The sequence below is a fragment of the Apteryx mantelli genome, chromosome 15 (genome assembly GCF_036417845.1).
Source record: "Apteryx mantelli isolate bAptMan1 chromosome 15, bAptMan1.hap1, whole genome shotgun sequence".
Lineage (NCBI taxonomy): Eukaryota > Metazoa > Chordata > Aves > Apterygiformes > Apterygidae > Apteryx > Apteryx mantelli.
Genome location: NC_089992.1, coordinates 9,864,691 through 9,886,144, shown reverse-complemented (window position 1 = coordinate 9,886,144; position 21,454 = coordinate 9,864,691). Strand labels below are relative to the sequence as shown.

General features: G+C 51.7%; 2 protein-coding genes across 3 annotated transcripts; both read left to right on the top strand.

The window, feature by feature from the left end:
* Positions 1 to 608: 608 nt before the first annotated feature.
* Positions 609 to 7,356, top strand: PEX11A (peroxisomal biogenesis factor 11 alpha). Of its 2 annotated transcripts, XM_067305726.1 has the most exons (4): positions 609 to 747; positions 1,643 to 1,758; positions 3,360 to 3,778; positions 7,116 to 7,356. In XM_067305726.1, the coding sequence occupies exons 1-4, from the start codon at positions 692 to 694 to the stop codon at positions 7,191 to 7,193; spliced, it is 669 nt and encodes a 222-aa protein (XP_067161827.1). In that variant the 5' UTR covers positions 609 to 691; the 3' UTR covers positions 7,194 to 7,356. The 2 variants fall into 2 exon arrangements, with proteins under 2 accessions (XP_067161827.1, XP_067161826.1); XM_067305725.1 differs by lacking the exon at positions 7,116 to 7,356 and having other exon boundaries at positions 3,360 to 5,090.
* A 3,220-nt stretch (positions 7,357 to 10,576) lies between these two features.
* PLIN1 (perilipin 1) lies at positions 10,577 to 21,168 on the top strand. Its single transcript, XM_013958302.2, has 9 exons — positions 10,577 to 10,584; positions 11,467 to 11,525; positions 13,059 to 13,257; positions 14,194 to 14,276; positions 14,703 to 14,955; positions 15,532 to 15,758; positions 17,199 to 17,354; positions 18,489 to 18,722; positions 19,460 to 21,168. Exons 2-9 carry the CDS (start codon positions 11,481 to 11,483, stop codon positions 19,829 to 19,831), a joined length of 1,569 nt encoding a protein of 522 aa, XP_013813756.2. The 5' UTR covers positions 10,577 to 10,584; positions 11,467 to 11,480; the 3' UTR covers positions 19,832 to 21,168.
* The last annotated feature ends 286 nt before the right edge of the window (positions 21,169 to 21,454 follow it).

Sequence of the window (21,454 nt, the reverse complement as noted above, 5' to 3'; positions counted from 1 at the left end):
TTCATTTATTTCTAAACTTCAATTTTTACTGTGTGCCCGTGACCATGAATTATAAACTCAGACCCCACTGGAAGTTGTTAGGTCAACTACAGGCTCCCCCATCCTTAGGGGCCAGGCAGCACACTAAGGCCTGGGTTACCACAGGCTTTGGGCTCACGGCCGTTATCCTGACACAAAGTTTAATCTAGGACTGGGAAACAAACCGCTTTGACTCTAACTCAGAACAGGAGGAACAAAGCCATCGACCCCTCGACCTAAGAGCTAGAGCTAAAAATTAACAACAGCAAAAAAAGCCAACCGGGCCCCGTGGGATGGAGCTTCCCAGCACGGCCCAAACGCCAAGGGCCCCCCCGGCCCCCTGCCCGGCGGCTGCGGGGCCCCAACCGCCCCCGGCCCCGAGGGCGCCCCCTGGGGGCAGCGGCCCGCGCCGGGGGAAGGCTTTAAAGGGGACACCGCGCTGCCCGCCCCTCACCTGCCCCCCGAATGTTGTCGGTCGCCATGGCAACGGCGGTCGGAGCGCCGCGCCGCGCCGCCCGGCCGGAAACGAGCGCCGCGGCGGAGGGTTCCCGCCGTCTCCGGTGCCGCGGCTCGCCGCGCCCGGCGGGGCGGGGAGGCGGCGGGTCCCGGTGCCGAGGCGGAGCCGCGGCGGCCGCCAGACTCCTGCCGGGGCTGCCCCTCCGCCGCCGCGGCCATGGAGGCCTTCGTGGACTTCACCAACCGCAGCCAGGGCCGGGACCAGCTCTTCCGGTGAGTGCGGGCCGCGGTGCCGGGCGGCGGGGGGGGGCCGGGCCGGGGCCCCCCCTCCCCTCCCCTCCCCGGCGGAGCCGGGCTGCGGGCGGCCTCTTCGGGGCCCTGTGCCCCTGGTCGTGCTGCCAGCCTCCCTGAGGGAGCACCGCCAGACGTGCCGCCGTGGGACGGAGCCCCCCCCGGCACCCCCAAATGTGCCACCATGGGTCGGAGCTCCCCCCCCCGGCACCCCCAAATGTGCCACCGTGGGACGGAGCTCCCCCCCCCGGCACCCCCAAATGTGCCACCGTGGGTCGGAGCTCCCCCCCCCGGCACCCCCAAATGTGCCACCATGGGTCGGAGCTCCCCCCCCGGCACCCCCAAATGTGCCACCATGGGTCGGAGCTCCCCCCTCCAGCACCTCCAAAAGTGCCACCATGGGACGGAGCCCCCCCCCGGCACCCCCAAACATGCCCTGTGGGATGGCCGTGGTTGTGGGGTGCTCAGCAGGCCCCTTGCGCAGTCACCTGCTGGTTTGGGGCCGCCCAGGAGAGCTGCTCCGACCCGATCCCTGCGGGAAGCGGGCGCCAGGCCTCGAGCACGGCCCTTCTCTTGCCATGTTCAGTCTTGCCCGTCCAGGCAGTGTTTCACCTGCAGGCCCCCGAGCTGCTTGTCATTGCCGCAGCCCTGCCGCATTTTCTTTGCTTGCTGCTTCGCGTGTGTCCAGCTGCTGCACCTGCAAGCGCGCCCTTTGCGCTGCATCTAGCTAATCCGGGCGCTGCTGCATGCGTAAGGTGCCAGGAAAGACGAGACGGGTGACCTTCGGCTTGGAAAGAAATTTCGCCCTGCTTCTGCTGTTCCTATGAATTGTCCATGTTTCACCTGTGAACCATTTTCCTCATTTTTTCCATTCCAGAGCCACTCAGTACACATGCATGTTGCTTAGCTATTTGTTAGAGCATAAGGCTGATAAAGAGAAGCTGGTAATGAAACTCAAGCAGTTGGAATCTAGCATGAGCTCTGGCCGTAAAAGTAAGTACCTGGTGCTAAAGGGATAGTTCTTCACTTGTTTCTTCCATCAAAGTAACTACTAAACCAGTGTTTTGGGTATTTAAATTACCTCCAGCCACACAACCTCATTTAGTATACTCACTGAATTGTCAATAGACCTTATTCCTGTGCTGGCTTGCCAGAATAGGTACGGCCATTTAGACGTTTATCACTTCATTAGCCTCTTCTCTGATGAGTCAATCTGAAAGTATTGCTGAAAGAACTAGAGAAGTGAGTTAACAGTCAGCTGTGGCTGCAGGAATCAAGTTGTCGTCTCTGATAAAGGACAGAACACAGTTACGATACAAGGCTGGCTTACTGCCTGCTGATGAGTCCTTCCAGCTAATGTGATGAGGCAGTCAAATGTTAAGGATTGTCATCCCAAGAAAATCACCTCTGAGGGACTGTTCTTCAATATGGATTTTTATATCCTACTTCACATATTTTTTTTCTTCGGCACTTATACTCTACCAAATTGTATGCCCTTCTGTACTTTTCTTATGATCTGACCATATGCATCATTTCATTCTGTGTCACAATTGCATCAATTATTGTTATGCTGTTGCTGTGGTTATACTGCTTGCTCTTAGTTTAATCTTACACCTGCCTATCAATTAATCAATTCTAAGACAATTTTAGTATAAAAGGCATATATTCTAATTTAATATGTTACCATATATTTGCTTTATTATTCCAATTAGATCTGGAGTATGATAATTTCTAGGACAGAGGCCAGCTGGTTTATCAGCATACCTGTAATTCTCTTGCTTATGCTAAACAAATCTCTAATAGATTTCAGGCCTAAATTCAGGCCACTTGTATTTCCACAAAACTTGGATACTGCCACATCTCTCATTGTTACAATGCAGCAGCTTATGAAACATATTTTATCTGATGTTGCATTAACATTCATGGAGTGAAATCCAAACAACGTAGAGGATGAAATCAGGCTTGTTGTATAGTGTACCACATATATATATGGTACAGAATATACTGTTCTTGTTTGCAGAGAACTATGTGTATCTCTGAAAAATTCGTAGCTAAGGAAAGACTTTGGTCTCAGTTTGATCCACATGTGAATCACCAGCCTTCAGAGAAGCTTAGAAATGACAGCTCGTGGTTGCAATGGGATTAGTGCAGTAACATATCCTGTCCACAGAGTTAGGAGAAGTTTGGTCCAGTGTAGAGCTGAAATTGGAGACTGTTTGTGTCACTTTTTTGCTGATGCTGCCTTGTAAAGGGCAGTTGGTCATGTTGGTCCAGAGAGCACCCAGGCCCTGGGAATGGAGTGGCAGAAGGTTGCAAGTCTTGGCTATTGAGAGAGTTGTATATAGGTCCTGGGCTGCTGCAGAACAGTACTGAGGTATTTACATCCCTTTCCTGACAAATACTAGCTTCTCACATTGTGAACTCACAGTTTTCCCTAAGAGAAGAGAAGACACTTGAACATACAAACGCCCGAAGACTGCCAAGTTTTTGAAAAGCATATGTGGGCAGTGACATGCAGAGTTGTCCTACATAGGGCTCTGTCTCTGTTTGTGGTAAAGAGCAGGTCATGCTAACATTTGTGGGGTTTCTTGCAGTGTTCAGACTGGGCAACACGGTACATGCCTTGGTAGCAGCCAGGAGAACTACACAGTTGCCAGATGTGGTTCCTCGCTTCTGCCTTACTACTTCCAACCTGACCCGTGCCCTGTACTTCATCTGCGACGCAGTCTTGTGGTTGAGGAGTGTTGGTCTCCAACCTGACATCGATAAGGAGAAGTGGCGGAACTGGGCTACCAAGTGTTACTACTCTTCACTGCTGATGAATCTAGCCAGAGACTGGTATGAGATCTCCTGGAGGTTGGAGCAAGCAGTACAGAAAAAAAAGACGAAAGAAAATTCTTCCTGGGACAAAGAAGATCAGGAACTAAACTGCTTGAAATGTGATAGCTTGCCGTCTTTTCTCCTCCTGCTGTTTCAGATATTGAAAAGACATCCTCCTTTGCTGCTAGACATGGTGAAGAATCTGTGTGATCTCTCTAGTCCTTTGGATACACTAGGAATCTACAAGACCAATCCAGGAGTGATTGGTTTCTGTGGCCTCATCTCCTCTCTGGTGGGGATCCTCATGTTAGCAAGCCCACATCTGAAACTGAAACAGTGATGCAACAGGAGCCACATAGTGTGCAATGAGCCAATAGCTTTGATTCTCAGTCAGGTTTTATTCCCATGTGGCACTTTAAAAATGAAGTTTTCTCACAGTAACCTCAAGATGAGGTTTGCCATCTGAATAAGTGAATTCTACCCTTTGTCCTTCCCTGTGTCTTTGCAGATGAGTTGGGTGATATGACACGCTCCCTGATGGAGTGGAAATGGGAGAAGACAGAATAATATTTCACAAACAGAAACAGGCCTTGGAACGTGGCTGCTAGAGGAACATAGCTGCCAGATAAGGAAATATTAATGTTTCCATATTTTAACGTAGGGTTGTGAAATAGCAGCATAGACAACTATAATAGGTGTATGACTCATAACTAATCATGTTTACACTGGAAAGGTAGAATTCACCAATCAAAGGTTCCTACAGTCAAATTTTTTAGTGTGTTCAGGCAAGTTAGGAACTGTGATTAAAATGGCTTGAAGTAAGATGTGAGCACTCTGATTGGCTTGGATTGGTGGATCCTGTCATCTGTAGGCAGTGGTTTGAATCCAGTGTGATGGTAACTGAAAAGTGATATTGTCTAACCTTTCAATGATCTCTGTGTAACATGCAATGGTGGTACTGGATGCATAGTCTAGTGAGTGCCAATTTATGTCTCAGGAAACCAGCACCACCTTCTTTTCCTTTGACAGTGTGAGCCAAGGATTGTTAGCCACGGACTCTGAATTTTCCAGCAGGCCATGGGTGAGGATTTTGGTGAAGGACAGTGTGTGGGAAAAGCTTGTCTTGGTGCTGATAACACTGTGATTTGCAGGGAACTGGGTTTGCAAAGCTGTGAATCTAGAACCACTCACCAGCACTGAATTTTCCATTAAACACACATCTTAGCTCCCAGGCCCCAGTGATTCACTGTCTGAATGGGTTCTACCATTTGAAAATGCCTTACATTTGCCCTGCAACTGCATTATTACTCATCACTTACCTATCTGGGAATGATGGCCTGGCAGTGTGGTCTAGGTTAAAGGAGAAATGCTGTGTCCAGTTGTCTAACAGTTGCATGACATCCAGTCCTTGTTTTCCTGACTTTGCAGAGTACCAGTTCCAAAAACATCTGAGAAAAATCTGCTCAGCATGTAGGAGACAAAATTATCACTTTTCTTCATCAGAGCTAGGCCTGTGTGTTCTGCTGCTTTCTGATGCAAGGACTCCTTGTTTAATTTGTCAGGAGATGTGAACAGAGATTACTCTAACCAAGACCAAGGTACTCTCTTATTATTTCTGACTCTTTCTGTAAACAGAAATTAAAGGATGCCAGTCTCCTTTATTAAAAGGAAAAGGCTGTGGAATTTAGCAGACATGGTAATACAGTGCTCCAGTTTGCCTTAAATCATTGTGGTCATGCCTGGAATTACTTCCACTTTGAATTTGAAGTGTTAGCCAGCCAATGAAGTGTTTGAAAAAAGAGCTTGCTGGGCAGGATAATTAAGTGTGCTTGAAAACCAAATGTGGCCTGCAGCAGCTCTGCTTTTTAATATGGAAATGAGTGCCATCAAAAGTAGAGTGTACTGGCTGTTCAGACCATAATGGAGCATTATGTGATGGGCTATGTTGTCTTCAAGGGCTTCCTCTCCTTTTTAACAGTAGAATTTTTTTCTTTACTCCGTTTGCCTTTGAGCTCCTGGCAATGTGTGGACCATCCATCCCCCCCTTGGTCAGAGTTTGATCATTAGCCCAGTGTGCAGTAGCTGCTGTGAAGGGAGTAAGAGGAGTCTTGATGATCAAGCAATGGAGGTTTGGCCACTCTCTGTGTACAGAATTTTGTCTTCTTGCAGGAAACTATATTATGAATTCTTTACAGGGGAGCTCTTGCATATAAAATATATCCTTCATTGGTTTGCCAACTGATTTCTCTTTTTCCATTGTAGCTTGTAGATAAAGGGAAATGGATTAAAATACTGATGTGGCCCCTAGCTAGATACTCCTCCCTGTGCCCCATGGAGGGAGAAGTGTGCTGTTTTTCCCTTGTGTTGGGCAAACACTGTGCAAAGCCATGAGCCAGCCTTTGATGTTTCTCCTGTAGAGACTGGGGTGGATTAGCAATTACAGACTTAACTTTGGAGATGGGGCAGTGAATTTTCAGCCTCTCTCAGCCTTGTCTGTCCCATTCTATATTACGCAGGTTGGAACATACAAGAGTAGCTCTTTTTACTGGGTGTTAGGCACTAATACTTGCCTTTCTGCTCCCCAGCTGGTGGCTAGCAATTTAATGTACCTTAATGTTATGTAACTGAAGCCATAGAATCACAATCAAATGGAGAGAATCTGTTTAGTGCCTTTTCTTTGCATCTCCTTCTAATACAACAGTTGGAATAATGATGGCTGTTTGAGTGCAAGCAATAAACTTAGATGAGTATGGCACTCTGTGTGTGTGTGTGTGTGTGTGACTTAGAGGGTGTGGAAAAGAGATGATGAATGTGGAATCCTCCCTCACATCTCTGAATTTTATGAAGGATCATATTGCTAAAGAGACATTGGCTGTATTTGCAGCAGGGTCACAGAGCTTTCCTTTCACAGTAGCAAGGTCTCAGTCAGTGAGATTCATTTACAATCTCAATTTCAGTTACAAAAACATTGAGAATGTAATATGTGAGTATCTGGTAACACTGCATATGAAATACACTGAAGGAAAGTGACGTTTTGGGCATTGGCACGAGCTGTCCTTGAGTGCAAGTAAGGAGAGCTGGAGCCTTCCGCCCAGTATAGGCACAGCTACCATGAAATGAACTGGTGCACCTGCATTTTAGCATCTTATAAACAGCCTTTTATTTGGATGGGTCTCACGGCTGAAGGGTGAATCGCTACAGCTGTTTAACAATGAATGTCTGTTTAGGGCAGGGAATGAAGGATAATGTCTCCAGTAGAGAGGGGGAGGGATGGAACGGGGATAACCATTGAAACTGGGCTCTTGCTGGTAGCTTACTGCTAACTTCCATCCTTTGCAGTAAGAGTTTTGAGAGCTCGGGAGCTCTAAAATGTCACTTCCTGAAAAATATGTAAGGTATTGTGTTCTGCGATGATCCAGCAAGAGTTTCTCCTTCTGAATTACTGGTCTCATACACGTTTCATAATGGAAACAATAAGCAGGAGAGTGGCATGTGAGATGTATAAAGTAATCCTTCTACTCTACTTACAGGCGAGGCCTACTAATGTTATTACTGAACCTGGCATAACATTTAAAGAAATATGTGAACCATTCAGGACTCACAGGTGAGCAGCAAGAACAGTCAAAGGTCTGAAAACCAATGTCTCTGAAGAGGAATCCAATGAACCAGCTTTGCAGAGGAAAGGTGACAGAGGGAAGGCGTGCAAAGTCTTGAAATATCTAAAAGGTTGTCTGCCAAGAGGAAGATAATAAATTGATCTCTAAATCCATCCATGAGGTAATAGTTATATATTGCATTAAAGGAGAATTAAATCACACAGGAGACATTTTTTTTTGAAGTGTAAGTAAAATGAAACACTAAATGGATCACCTAGGAAGGCAGTCTTTTAAAAACAAACTGAACAGACACTTATTAGCAGTGGTTTGGGGGGTGCTGATCCTGCCATAGGGCATGGGAATGGATTAGTTACCTCCCCGGGCCCCTTCCAGACCTAAGTATAAAGATACCTTGCATGTCTTTGGGGATCTGGCTTGTCCCCTCACCATAGTATATTACTGGGTATGGAGCAGACTGCAGAGATAAGCATGTAAAAGTTCTGCTTCCCTGCGCCTACCTAATCCAGTGAGCCCTGAATATTGCCTGCAGGAATGCAGAAGCAGTTTCTGGTGTGCAGCGGAGCAGAGTGCTGGAGCTGGGTGGATACCTTTGCACTGCAGAGTGTGGGGCTGGCACACCCTTTGCCCTGGAGGAAGGGGAGGGGATGAGCAAAAGCATTAGTAAGTCAAAGGCTGTGTTTGCTAATTCCGACTAAAGCTAAGGCAGAGAGAAGTGAAATAAATGACATTTTTACCAAGGCCAGCAAAGCTGGCACAAGCCTCAGTGCAAAAAGAGCATGCAGTAAACTTTTGAGCAGGCTGCTGCCCTTTGTCCTGCTGTCTGGAGAGCAGTGACTCATGCCGCCACTGAGCTGGAGACAGTCCATGCTATTCCCCTGCCTGACCTTTAATGCCTCTGTTTCAGAGGGGAGTGAGCCCAGCTTGCAGGCCTGCAAGTTTTGCACAGCCCCAGGCTGGAAATGAACTCCAGACTTTTGGGGAGGAAAAGAGGTATTTTCCTCCCTTGCACGGCTTTCCTACTTCCTTGGGAAGTTTCCCACCTCCACCTACAAGCAGTGCTGCCAGCAGGGAGCCCATGCAGGAGTGCTGGGTGGTGTGGGTGCACACCGCATTATCCTGCGTGAGGACGCTGGGCAGCTGGGGTGTTCAAGGACTGGGTCCTGCTTGGTCCTTCCCTGAGGCTGAAGTGGGCAGCTGCATGCCAGGGGTCTCCCTTACTCCTGTTGTGCTGAGTGGTTGGGGACACTCAGCAGTCTTGTGTCAAGAGGCAACGTTATTGCTGCCTGGATCTCTCATCTTCACAGATCCCTTTGGGTTATTTCTTTGTTCTTTGGCATCACTGCTCTTTCCAGCATGCTGTCCAAGTCATATCAGTGCAGCTCTTCCTAGTACAGTGTGGACTAAAAGTGACCTTGATCTCTGTAGTCAATAACCAAACTCATCACAGCTCAGCACAGTTTTCTTCTTCCTTCTTTTCAGTCAATATGACACACTGTTTTGTAAAGTGTGATCTGAGTCAGCAGGGTGCCCTTGCAGCAAGGAAGGCTAATGGCATAAGGAGTAGCATTAGCAAGAGCATTGGCAGGTCAAGGGAAGTGATTCATCCTCTTTATGTACTTGTGAGACCACATCAAGAGCACTGTGTCCTGTTTTGTCTCCCCCTCACACCCCAGTAGAGGAGAGATGTTGACAATCCAGAGATAGTCCAGCAGAGGATTACTAGGGGGTAAAATGTTTAGGGGCACAGAGCACCTGCCATACAAGTACAGGTTGGAACACAAACTCCTCTCAGAGGTGGACAGAAGAGGGACAAGAGATAGTAGGCACAAGTTTCAACAGAGGAAATTCCAGTTGGACATCAGGAAAAAATCCTTTAACATGAGTGTGGCTTAGCAGTGAACTGGGGCCCAGAGAGGTGAAGGATCTCCATCCTTGGAGATTTTCAAGGCTCGACTGGACAAGGCCCTGAGCAGCCTGATGTAGCTTCAAAGTTAGCCCTGCTTTGAGCAAGACTTGGACTAGGTGACCTCCAGAGGCTCCTTCCAACTTTTTTTTTTCTCTGATTCTACCTATTCCAAATGCCTGGAGCTTTCCTCATACAGTGTCTGCCCCAATAATCAGCTAAAGCCTCCTCACCAAAATCCTCAGTGAATTCTTTTAGACTGGTGTGAGAACCCATTTTCTATCACCTCTTCCTTGACCTGCAACTGCCTTGTGTATAGTTGGCCATACTTGGAAATCTTCATTTTTGCTTATATCTAACCTCATGCACATGCTCCTATAAGTTCATTTGTCAGTGCCACGTGGCAGCTCAAGGCCTGCCATCTATTGCAGATCTGTCCAAACTACATTGTTTTGTGCAGGATGTGTCCAAGTCATGCAGGTTCCTTCCACATAACGCTTCCAATTTGCCTGTCCTATCAGATCGCATAGGTAAAATTCCCACCCAGGTTTGTATCTCCTGTTTTGATAATCTCTTTCTTTGTTCCTGGCAAAAAGAATTTGGCCTTGTTTATACCCATTCAGAATATTTCTATTTTCCTGTCCTGCTGCTTCACTATATCACATCCATCTTTCCATCCCACCCTCAACTCCCTCTTCTGTATTGCAACAAACATGAGCTACATGTCTGCATTTGTAATGCCCTTCCTCATATGCTCCCTACATCACCCTCCTTGTTCCAGCCTCTCTTACAGCACTCTTTTGCAGGTGTGTCTATGTGACCCTGGCGAGGGTTAAGCTGTTGAAGAGGTGGGACAACTGCCAAGTGCATGGTCTCAGTGTCCCCGTGTCTTTCCTCCATGTCTGTCTCCTGTTCCTTGTGCTTAAACTCTTCTGGGTAGGAACTACATTCTTTCTGTGTTGCATTTCCCAATGCAACAGGTTCCTGGTCCATTACTGGGGATCGTAGGTGCTACAGAAATACAAAAAGATTATTATCTCTTCTGCACCCATTTGCACTGCTACTTAGAGTCAGGTCTGTGGGAGAATCTGCTGTTGTCTGATTGCTTTTGCTTCTCTCTGGCTGCCTGTTGCTCGTGGTCTGTTGCTTGTGAGATGGTAAAGTCCAAGAATGACTTCTTTTCATGTTATTTGGTAGGGTAGGATTAAACTCACATGCATCCCAGCTGTGCCTAAGCTTCTGGGCTCCTCAGTGAACAAGACGAAGGAGATTTTTTTGCAGTCAGCTGTTCTGAATTGAGGATGACTCGAGGGAGCTGTTTGTCCAGTTACCACAGCAACCCACCAGCTCCCAAACCCGTGCAACTGGGAGGTGGGGCTTCGTGATGGTCCTGCCTGGGACACGGCACATCTGTGTCAGAGGAGCCGCGCGAAGGGCAGCGCAACTGCCACGCTCCGCTGTGAGGCAGGCCACCGCTCAGTGAGTAGTCTGTCGCCACCACGCGCTCCAGGGAAAGCTTCAATGGGACAGGGGGATGAGGGCAAGGATTACCTGCTCTGCCTAAATCGCCTGCATTTAGTCTATAGCTGAGAAAAGAAAGTCTGTGCTGGAGGTAGGAGCTAGAGGAGCGCTTCTGGGTGGCATCGGGCTAGGAACGATGGAGATGGGTGTTTTGTGGTGCTTTGCAGAAAGGCACGTTGAGCTGGGGTTGCACTGGGCACATAGGAGAGTCACTGACACTGCTGTGCTGCAGCCACAGAGCAGCCCAAGTGTGGGAGCTGCAGAGCAGACACAGAGGTGGGGTGGGGGGGGTCACGCTGCCTTGGTCCTGAGCCCTCGCACAGCCCTACATCCTGACTCCAGCTTGTCAGCTCACCTCATCCTTACCTGCAGCAGCTCTCTCTGCTTCTGTCCTGACTTCTTAACCTTTTTCAGTTTTCACCTGCATCTGTCATCCTGGCTCTTTATCCCTATATCTTTCATGCAAATCCATTAGTATTCCCCAATCCTGGTTACACTGAGTTTTCCCTACAGCTCTGCCAATGCATTTTATTCTGCCCTGTTAGAGCAGGAGCTTTAGCACCTCCAAACTAGATGCCTCTCAGCCCCTTCTTTGTATCGAGTGTTAAGACACACTACTAGGAGAGGTTTATGTGGCTTCATCAGTTCTACAGTTTAACTGGTAGAGTCGAGCATTAGGCAATGCCACAACCATTGCACCCATGGGAGCTGCATGTCTCAGCCCAGCTCCTGGCCCATTGCAGTCTGGGGTGCAGGTCAGGCAGCAGGAACGAGCGCTGTGAGACCAAGTCCAGCCCTGCCTTTGCAGCGCGATCTGCAACGCTGAACTTTGCTTTGCAGGTGGATGTGTCACAATGACAGCAAAGAAGAATCAGACTTTGCAGAATGGAAGTGCCAAGGTAAGCGTGAAAAGGAGGGAGAGAGGAAAGGGCAGAAGTGTGTGAAAAGTGCCAGCTACTTCATACTGGCTGTGCTAGATGAATGAGTCACATCTGGTGCTGTCTCTTGTGTTGCTGTGTTGTCTTTACAGATCTGTACTTGTAATAATATAGAGCATCCATCAAAGGAAAACAGGATAATCTTTAGGAAGATTGAAATTAAACAGTTCAGAATGAAGGAAGTTAACTCTGACCTGACAGGAACCCACAGCAATATCTATCAGCAGTGCCCGTCCCTTACCTTCTTCTCCTTTATGGACCGCAAACCTCCAGCAGTTGTGCTGCTGTGAATGCAACACAGCTCTAAACAACTAGAGTCACTGCAATTGCTTAAGTATGGGATTTGTGAGAGTGCTGGCTCCAGTTCAAGCCAAAAGTAGCAGCAGATATCGTTATTACTGAATGTGGAGATTCACAGTCCCACTGCAGTCCCAAGTGGGACATCAAGCCAAACTCAGCCTCTCACCTATTCATAATCAGAATATCTCAACATTTTCTTTCATTCTGTCATATGCTACCCAGAAACAGCACTTGCCTCATAGCTGCTGTGATGGGTCAATGTATGCCCCATTCTTCCCATCAGTCTGAAACACCCCGCTTGGTTGTGCTAAGCTGATCTGCTCTGTAAGCTGGTGAGCACAGGGTGAGCACAGGAACAGAGGATTAGAGCTGCAGGTTTATCCTGCTCACCCATCTTTGAGGCACCTACTTTCAGCAATGATCCAACACTGGTAAGGTGCATAAGTTTGTTGTGCAGGTTTATACTGGTGTCCTGTGTAGCCCACACTATCATCAGGGCTGGCAGACACAATGTCTTGCTGTCTTAGAGATCTCTGATGAGCTCTTCTTCTAGCCACGACTCTTACCAAAGCCCCTTTGTACCATCACAGGTAGACCCACTCCTCTCCCTTTCTACTGTGTGAGGTTTGTATGCCTTTCCTGTCACTCTGGTGACAGCATGGACAAGACAGGTGACAATTCTCAGCCACATAGGCAAAATGGACTTTGCTGATCCAGGCACAGGAGCAATGGCTGGGTCAGATGGGAGAAGAAGCAGAGCAGGGTGGAAAGCTGGAGGGAGAGCCTGGACAGTCAAGCTTGCTGTTTTGGGGAGATGGGAGGAGTGGGGACCGTCACCCCCTCCAACACTGCCTATGGCACCCCTGCTCCTTCAGCAGCAGCACCCAACCTGGTTTTCCATGGCTATGCGGTAGGCAAAGTAGATGGGAGACCCTCTCTGGTGCCATCTTCCAGCCCTCTGCTTCCCTGAGCAGCTGCTCATTCAAGTGAAGCTTAGAGCTGATACAGGAAATCTGGGGAGCCGTTGGATGGTAGTTGGGGTTCAAGAAATGCCCTCTTCCTCCAGAGCGAGCTTAGGCCCTCCATGGTAATTGCAACATGCCAAATGCCACCAATGTCCAAGTGATTGGGCATTTCTCAGGGAATAACAGTTGTTGGCTGTCTCCTAACTGATCCCCTGCCTGTGGTGCACAGGAGAACGTGCTGCAGAGGGTCCTGCAGCTGCCGGTGGTGAGTTCAACCTGCGAAAGCCTGCAGCGGACATACGCCAGCACCAAGGAGGCCCATCCGCTCATGGCCTCTGTGTGTGAGGTCTACGAGAGAGGCGTGCAAGGGGCTGGCGCCCTGGCCATGTGGAGCATGAAGCCGGTGGTGCGCAGGCTGGAGCCGCAGTGTGAGTCTGTTGAGTGCTTCTGCTTGGAGGGGATGTGGCAGGGGACAGCAGCTGCCTCATGGCCAAAGCTGAGGGAGGAGAGGGCCCCATTCTTTGCTTGCCTCCTTCATGCCCTGCAGCAAGTGATTGGAGCTGGGTTGAAGCCCTTCCGGGTGATGAATGCTGTACCTTGCTGGGGCTGCGCTGGTTCGTGGTACTTGAGACCTGTGCATATGGCCAGAACAGTACCAGTGCGCCCTCAGCCAGCACAGGGTCATCCCCCCAGCCCTGCTCTGGGGACGCCCTGCTCCAGGACAAACTGCCTGTACCCCTCATTCCCCTTTATCTCTGGGGCAAGCCCACTCTCACCCAGAGCCTCCAAATCCCCCCCCCCCAGTCCGTGCACCCGAGGGAAAGGTCCCCAGGTGAGAAGTGCAATGCCCAGCAGGCACCTTCCTGCTGTTTCCCAACATGAAACCCCCAGTGACCTGTGATGCCATGGCCAGGCAGCAGTGAAGCAGCCCTAAGCTGCCAGCTGCGTGCCAGCTCCTGGCCAGGTGCCTTTCCCAGCACCCTGCCTGCACTGGCCTCTGGTTCACACTTATCTGTGGACAGAGATAACAGACAGGTCTCCCTGCCCCAGGCCTGCCTGGCTCCCATCTCCAAGTATTGCAAGAGCAGGTGTTGTAAGGTATGAGTGGTGCTGGCCTCAGTTCAGGCAGCCACAGGAGGAGAAGTCAAACAGAACAAGGCTCCCAGGAAGCATGGGACCTCATTGAGCCTGCGGAAGAGCTGGGTCTTTGCACAATGTCCCATGCTGAAGACATTGCTTGCATTAGCATGCATGACCCCTCAGCACAGCCCTGGTCAGGCAGGCAGATATCCCACCTCTGCATCCTATGCACCTCTCCAAACACTTTCTCACCAACCCGATCTTCATGCTTTTGCCCAAGGCAGTCGCTGTGGCCAACAACCTGGCCTGCAGGGGCTTGGACCACCTGGAGGATAAGATCCCAGCTCTCCAATACCCGGTCGATAAGGTGAGTCACAGACCAGACCCCACTGCCTCTGTGACCCACCAGTCCCTCTGCAGAGCCAGCATTGCTTGTCTTCCAGGGCATGCTCTGCTTTTTCTCCTGCCTCCTTCATCTGATTATAACTCAATGATGACAGGCTGTTCAGGGGTGAACAGGGCATCACCTCGAAGCAAGGACTACTGTAGAGGCACCTCCAGTCAGAAGGATGGCTGGAGTCACTCACAAACTAGTACAGTCCAACAGCATCCTGTGACCCATCCCAGCCAGTTGCCTCCAGCCCGGGCTGTAGAGAGCTGTCATCCCCCTCTTGTGGCTGCCTCAAAGCTGTTTGCACACACAGCCGTGCCTGTGGTCCCCACGGGTCCCTCTAACTCTCCCACACTGCCTGGAGCACCCTGGCAGGGCTGTTCTCCATCTCTCTGCCTGCAGCTTGCGTCTGATCTGAAGGACACCATCTCCTTCCCCCTCCAAATTGCCAAAAACTCTGTTTCCAACACCGTGGACAAGGTCATGGGGATGGCGGTGGAGGGTTATGAGAAGACCAGGAGCACAGTTGAAACCACAGCAAGGTATACAAGGAGCAACTCTGTGAGCCAGATGGCAGCCGCAGGGGTTGACACAGCCCTGGGAGGGCTTGAGAAGCTGATGGAGTATCTCCTCCCAGAAGAGGACGAAGAAGCAGGTAGTCCTGCCTCCCACATCACCTCTGAGGGTGGCTGGAGAAAGGGGTGGCAAGGCTTCTGACTCCAACAAGTGCATGGGAAATGTGGAGGGGGGGGCTGTGAATCTGCTTTGGACAATTTACTGCCTCTTCATCTCTTGGGAATTAACAGGAAAACACACTTGTGCGGATAAAAGGAAATGGAGGGAATGAGACTGTGCAAACACATGGGTTCCCATCTCTTGCCGCTAAGATGCAATTGCGGGTGTTTCCATGAGGTGGCAATGTCCCTTGGGCAGCCACATCCTCGCGCAGCACTAGGAGCAGGGAGCCGTGGGGCTGGACGAGCACAGACCCCGGAGCAGGCGGGAGCTGAGAACCACGGTCTCGCCCAGGAGCAGCCGCTGTGCCGGACTCTCCTCCCTGCAAGGCGGTGCCTCGGGCCCCCTGCACGGGGCTGGGGACGTGGGAGCAGGGTGGCCCCAAGGGAAGCAGTGGGAGGTCAAAGCTGGCAGGAAGGTGGTGCAGGGCTGTTAGCAGGTCTGTCCTGCCAGGATGTAAGTGCCCTCCACTGGCCCTGTGTCGTTCTGCTTTTAGATCAGAAGCCCACAGAGGTTCGTGGATCAGTGGCAAAGGCCTCCCAGCAGCAGCACAGTGCTCCCAAGGCTCCCAGTGCTCCCAGCACTCCCAGCAACCCCAGCACCCTGTGCCGGATTGGAGCCTTGGTTAGTACCATCACCCACCATGCTTACCAGCAAACGGCCCAAAGCCTCCAGAGTGCCAAAGCCAAAGGGCGGGAGCTGGCCACCTGGATTCCTGGCCTGGTGAGTGTGAAAAATCAGCTGCCAAGACTCCTCAGTAATGCCGTGCAGCAGCAAGCAGTCTGCTGTTTAAGATGGGACCTGATTGCTACAGGGATTTATTGAAACACCCACTTGCTGCAGCATCCTGAGCTACATGCACGCCTCGACCCCATTCACATGGTCCCAGGCCACCCAGTGCGCCCGCAGCAGAAGCTGGCTCTGCCTGCACTGCCCTTCCCCAGCCCACAGAGAAGGATGCCACTCCAAGATAGCCGCTCACTTAGATAATAATAATGGTGTAATGGGGTAGTTTTGCCTTGTTTAGCCCTTCTCAGATCTCTGTCCATTTGATCTCCATGGATTTACCTCCAGATATCTAATCAATCATGAAATGCTGTGATTCCCGCTGAAAGATGAGAAAGGGTTTTTTCATCCTTTCACAGTGTAGGATCTGAGAGACCTTTTCCATGTTCTCTGAGTCACTGCAAGTTTCACAAGGTCATAAGTTTCTTTCTTGTTCTTTTTTTGCACAGCGCCAGCACCTTGGGGGCCCAAGGATCTAAGTGCTGCATGCTGATAACATAAACAATTTGTGTAGGAAACATGAACACAGGTGTCCTGCTTCCCAATATCATGTTTTTGACTGATTTTGCTTTAAAATGACAGGCTCCCTAGAGCACATCAGTGAGCAGAGCAGTGGTCTTTGCTGTTTTGAATGTATTCCTTCCTTGCTCAGTAGGAAGAACTGAGTGGGCCTGCAGTTCCCATTGCTTCTGGCTTGTGCTTGCAGGCAGGGTCCTGGGCTCCAGGGAGGAGCCAGTCCCTGCAATCTCCGTGCCATCGGCATGCTCACGCACAAGCTTGTACCATGTTAGCAGGATGAGCTATTTTTAGCTGTCTCCAAATGTATATGGCTGATTTATGACCTTGCCATAATATCCTCCCCAAAGCAAAAAGCCCTGCCAGCGGCCCAGATAGAATCAGGAGATGCCCCTTGCCTTGCCTTTCCCACCAAGCTTGCTGGGATGGGAGCTCCTTTCCCTGACCTTTGCCAGAATCCCAGACCTCCCTGCTGCCATCAGGACTTCTTCCCATGTGCATATCAGTCCCCTCTGAGTCCCTTGAGATCCCATGGCCCATGCCAGGGGATGCCTTGGGGCCGTGAAATCCTTGCCTTCACACACTAAGGAGGACAGGGCAGATGGGCTGCGAGGCAACATGCATCCGCCTGTTGGGCTCCGTCACAGCGTGCTGGAGGAGGCCAAGGGTGGCTCTGAGTCTGGTCTCCTGCCACAGCCCTGCGCTTTGGGTGTTGGCATGGTGTGGGCTCACTTGGTGGCTGCAGAGGCACTTGGAGGCAGTGCCAGGATGGTCCCGAGGCGCTGCGCTCGGCCTAGGGGTAAGCAGCGTGGCTGGGGGCTGTCAGCTCTCCCCGGCAGTGGCTTTTTGCTCTTATTTCAGGGCAGCATGGTGAAGCCAAGCACGCCCCCAGCACAGCACACCCGGAGCGAGGGGCAAAGTGCTCCAGCTGGCTGGCTGAGCAGGAGGCAGAGCAAGGTGCCAGAGCAGAAGCGGGAGAAAGCAGAGGGGAAGGAAGAGGAAAACAACACAAATGAGGTATGGAGGCAAAGCAGCAAGCCTGCCTGGCCATCCCAGCTCTGCTGGGCTGCAGAGGTTGCTCCAAACCACCCTCCCAAGCTCATAACGGGGGCTGCTACCCCACGTCCCCTTGGGGACCAGGCTCACCGCTGCTGCTGCACGCTGCGGGGAGCTGAGGCTCGGAGGCAGCGAGAGGGCGCTTGGACACAGCCTGCAGCCCCATTCCCAGCCGGGACCACTCCTGGCTGTGTGACAGCTGTCCAGTGTGCACGGCTCCCCCCAAGAGCCAGTCGCATGCTCTCACTCTGTTATCCAAGGGAGAAGCCAAACAACTTCACTCCCCATCTGGCACTCCTCCGGGGCTGAGTGCGAGCCGGAGGACTGAGTTTCCTTGGCAGGCTGGCAGCCTCCAGCATCTCGGGCTAAGTCACTGGACAGAGGAGCTGGAAAAAAATCCTGTTCCACAGCTGGAGGCTGTCGGCAGCTTCTGTGCTAGGCAGGGTGGAGATGCCCAGACTGCCTAAATCTGCAGTGCTTGGTGCTGCACCGAACCGTCAGTTCATTTTGTGTTGTTGCTCACCGAGCACCTCCACGCTCCTGAAAAATACCCCATGGTCACAGCAGCGAGTGGCACAGTGCTCTGCCGTGTGGGAAAGGCAGGAGGAGCCTGGGGGTGGCAAGAGGCTTTGTGGCAGAAAGGACAAGGCAGAAAAGACAGAAAGAACAGTCCTGTTCCTGCCAGAACAGGACCGAGAGCCTGGTCGGGGAGGCAGAGGTGGGAACTTTCCCTTCACAGCGGCTCTGCTGGGACACGGAGACAGGAAGCTGCGGGCCGGGGGTCGGGGCCCTTCACCTCTGCTCCAGGCCCTGTGCGGCTGGGAGAGTCAGACAAGCGGAAATGCAGCTCGGGGAAGGGCAGCCCTGTCCCTGGAGGCCTGGGAGTGGGGGGAGCCAGGATGGGGACAGGGAACGACCCCAGTGCAAAGGGCTGCAATGGCTCTTGCAAAGCCAAGGACAGTGATCCTATATCATCAGCTCAGGCTGTGAGGTGCTGAGAGGCTGGAGGGGACAAGGAGAGCCCGGGGCTACATTTGTCCTGTCTGGGCCGTGACTGGCACTAAGCAGAATTTCTGAGGTCATTTCTCTTTGCAGGCAGGGGAAGGCCCTGGGCTGGTGGGCAGCGTGGCTCAAAACCTGCAAACCGCCTACACTTCTGGCATCTCCAGCGTGAAGAAGGTCCCTGCCGTGGCCTGGGATGCAGCGGAGGGCTTGATCCTGTTCACCCCCCGCAGGCTTTCCAAGGCCATGGAGACGGTGGATGCTCTTGGGGGAACCCTTGTCAGTGCCCCCAAGCATCTGCTGGGCACCCTGTACAGCTACGTGCCGGTGAGTTTATCCCCCAGACCTCAGAGAGACCCTCAGAGAAGGGTGCGTGAGGGGCCCAGGCCCAGGCCAGATCTTGTTCATCTCCAGCAAAATCCCCAGCTCTGACCCTTTTTGGCCAGCTTCTTCCTGTTCACACCCCTTAGCACTGGGCAGTGCCAGGGAGCAGTGGATTACCCGGAGCAGGGCATATGGGATGCTGTTGGGACACCTCAGTCCCGACCTCCTCCCAAGTCCCACCCTCCTCAGTCCCCAAAGCAGTGACAGAGAGTCCTTGCCGGCCCCATGGCAGGAAGCACAGGTCAGCCGGCAGTGATACCTCATACTGCTGACCCTAACACCACACGTCACGTGCATCCGTCTGTCCCCAGCAGACGCCGAGGGGCCACTCGGTGCCTTTCACACAGGCAGTTGCAGCTGTGAGAAACAGTTTGTGCTCAAGCCTGGCTTTGTCCACGAATTCCTGCAAAGGCGAAAGTTCAGGCTGAGTCCATGTCCCCCTCTTCCTCCTCCCTTGGGTCTTATAGGTTTTGTGGGACTGAACTTAAAGTTTGGATTTTTGGCTTGGAGACTTTGGTGATTCAGGAGCAGTTGGTTTGGGGCTGTGCTGTTTTGAGAGTCTAAGTTGTTTTGCATCTCCTGATGGAGGAACAGGGGCATCTCCTCCACCGGCAGCCACCAACTCAGAGAGGGGGATGCAGTGTGGTGAGGTGCTCACCTGGGCTCTCCCTGGCTTTTAGCTCCGCAGGCAGTCAGTGAAGGAAGAGGAGACCCCTCGCGGGAGCAAACCCAGTGCTGAGACAGACCAGAAGGAGGAGGATCCCAAGCCTGCTGCTCCCTCCTCCGAGGAGAAATCCCAGCTGAAAGGAGACTGGCGAATGTACCGAGGCCACCACCCCCTCTCCTTCCTGGGCCTCGAAGACCCCCTCTTCCTACGCCACAACCTGTATCGGAGCCCCAACTTCGAGCCCGAGTGCCCTCTCCCTCGTAAATCAGCCTTCGCCCCCTACAACAGGCGGGTGAGCGAAGGCTCATACCGCTTTAACCCCGAGGCGATGTATACCCGGGCCTATTACGCCAACCTCTACGGCAGCACCTTCAAAAAGGACTGAGCTGGCTGGGAAGACCAGAGCTCCCTCGCCCACGCCAGCTCGCTCCTCTTCACGCTTTGCCAGCGGCACAATGCTGCGTTCAGCATCCGCCCTCGCCAGCTCCCCGCACGGCACAGCCCTCTGTCCCCCCCAGCCCAGCACGGACACAGGGAAGAGAGGATGGTGGAACCAGGCTTGAGACTGGAGGGAAATGGGCTGCAGGGGCTCAGCGGTAGGTGTTCCTGGGGACCTGCCCCACAGCGAGTGACGCTGGGGTGGCGAGCTCCAGTTAGCAGGGTGGGGAGGCCTGGGGTGCTGCAGGATGGCATCTGTGCAGGGACAGCTGTGTGTGGGTGCCTCTCCGTCCCTGCCTGTCAAAAGTTGGAAATAAATGGTCGTGTCCTCTCTTCCAGACAAAGGAAAGGCACCAAACTAGCTAGTTCTGCTAATAACTTAACAGTAGCCAAATCAGAAACGTAAAGGCTAGCCTGTCCTGCTTCTGCTAGAAGAGCCATTAGGGCTCTCCAGCATATACTGTAAGCTTTCTCTAGCCTCGGTTCAAGTGAACAAATACTGAGTCTTTAAAAAGGCAGCCTTCCACCAAGTTACCCATGGGGCTTACAGGATATTATAACAAAACCTGGGGGGCACTTTGCCCTGAAACTACCCTCTCTTCACAGGTACCAACAGACATAGGAGGAGACTCTGTCTTCTGTTACCTCAGGACTGTGATGGGGCTAAGTAATAGTTGTGCAATGGGAATTTGTTTCTTCATGGAGTGCAGTGGGACCAGAAGGAGGAAACTAAAGGCAGCAAGAAGCTCTGTTGTGAAAGGAAGAAAGTAGGTGGAGAGGATACCAGAGATGGGAAGGAGATGTAGAAAGACTGGAGAGACCAGAAAAAAGAAAGGGCACCAGTCAGGGCTGGCACCAGGCCACCCTGGTCCTTGGTGACCAGACAGAGTAGCCTTATGAGCTACACACAGAGAACAGCATTGTGAGACAGACCAGTGAGGACAGCAAAGCCATCAAATGCCAACATAAACAGCCTGGTTCCTCATCCCTCTTCCTTCCATCCCACTTTGCAGAGTATGTCTCTGGCCCCACTTTGCTCTTCCCAAGCTTATCTGGGAGCTGTGCTTGAAAGTCCCCAGTGTCTGGCAGGATTCACAAATAGGAATGCCCGGGGATCAGGCTCCTCATCCCCCAACGAGGGACTGATGGCAGGGCCTTTGGGATCAGGAACAAGACCCGTGACAACGGGTGGAGCTCTTGGAGCCCCCCTCTCCTGTAGGACTGCCTGATTTCCTGCAACATGTTGTTCTATTTGCTGCAGTAATAAACCTTCTCTATTTGCCATTTGTGCAGTTTGCTCATTTTCTTTGTGTGAATGAGCCTGGGTGGCTGCATGGGCACTAAAAGGCAAGAGCAGAGCAGAGTGAGAGCCAGGGCTGAGGGAGGGGGGATAGGAAACCTCACTGTCAAGTTGTTAACGCTGGGACAGTGGGATCCTGAATGTCCCTGCAGAGGTCTGTTAGCTGGGTCTACACCGGGAGCCCTAAAGGGGCTGGAAACACCTAGAGAAGAGAGCCAGGTACAGAAGTCTCTGCTGTTTGTGGTGCTCAGGTAGTGCCCAACACAACAC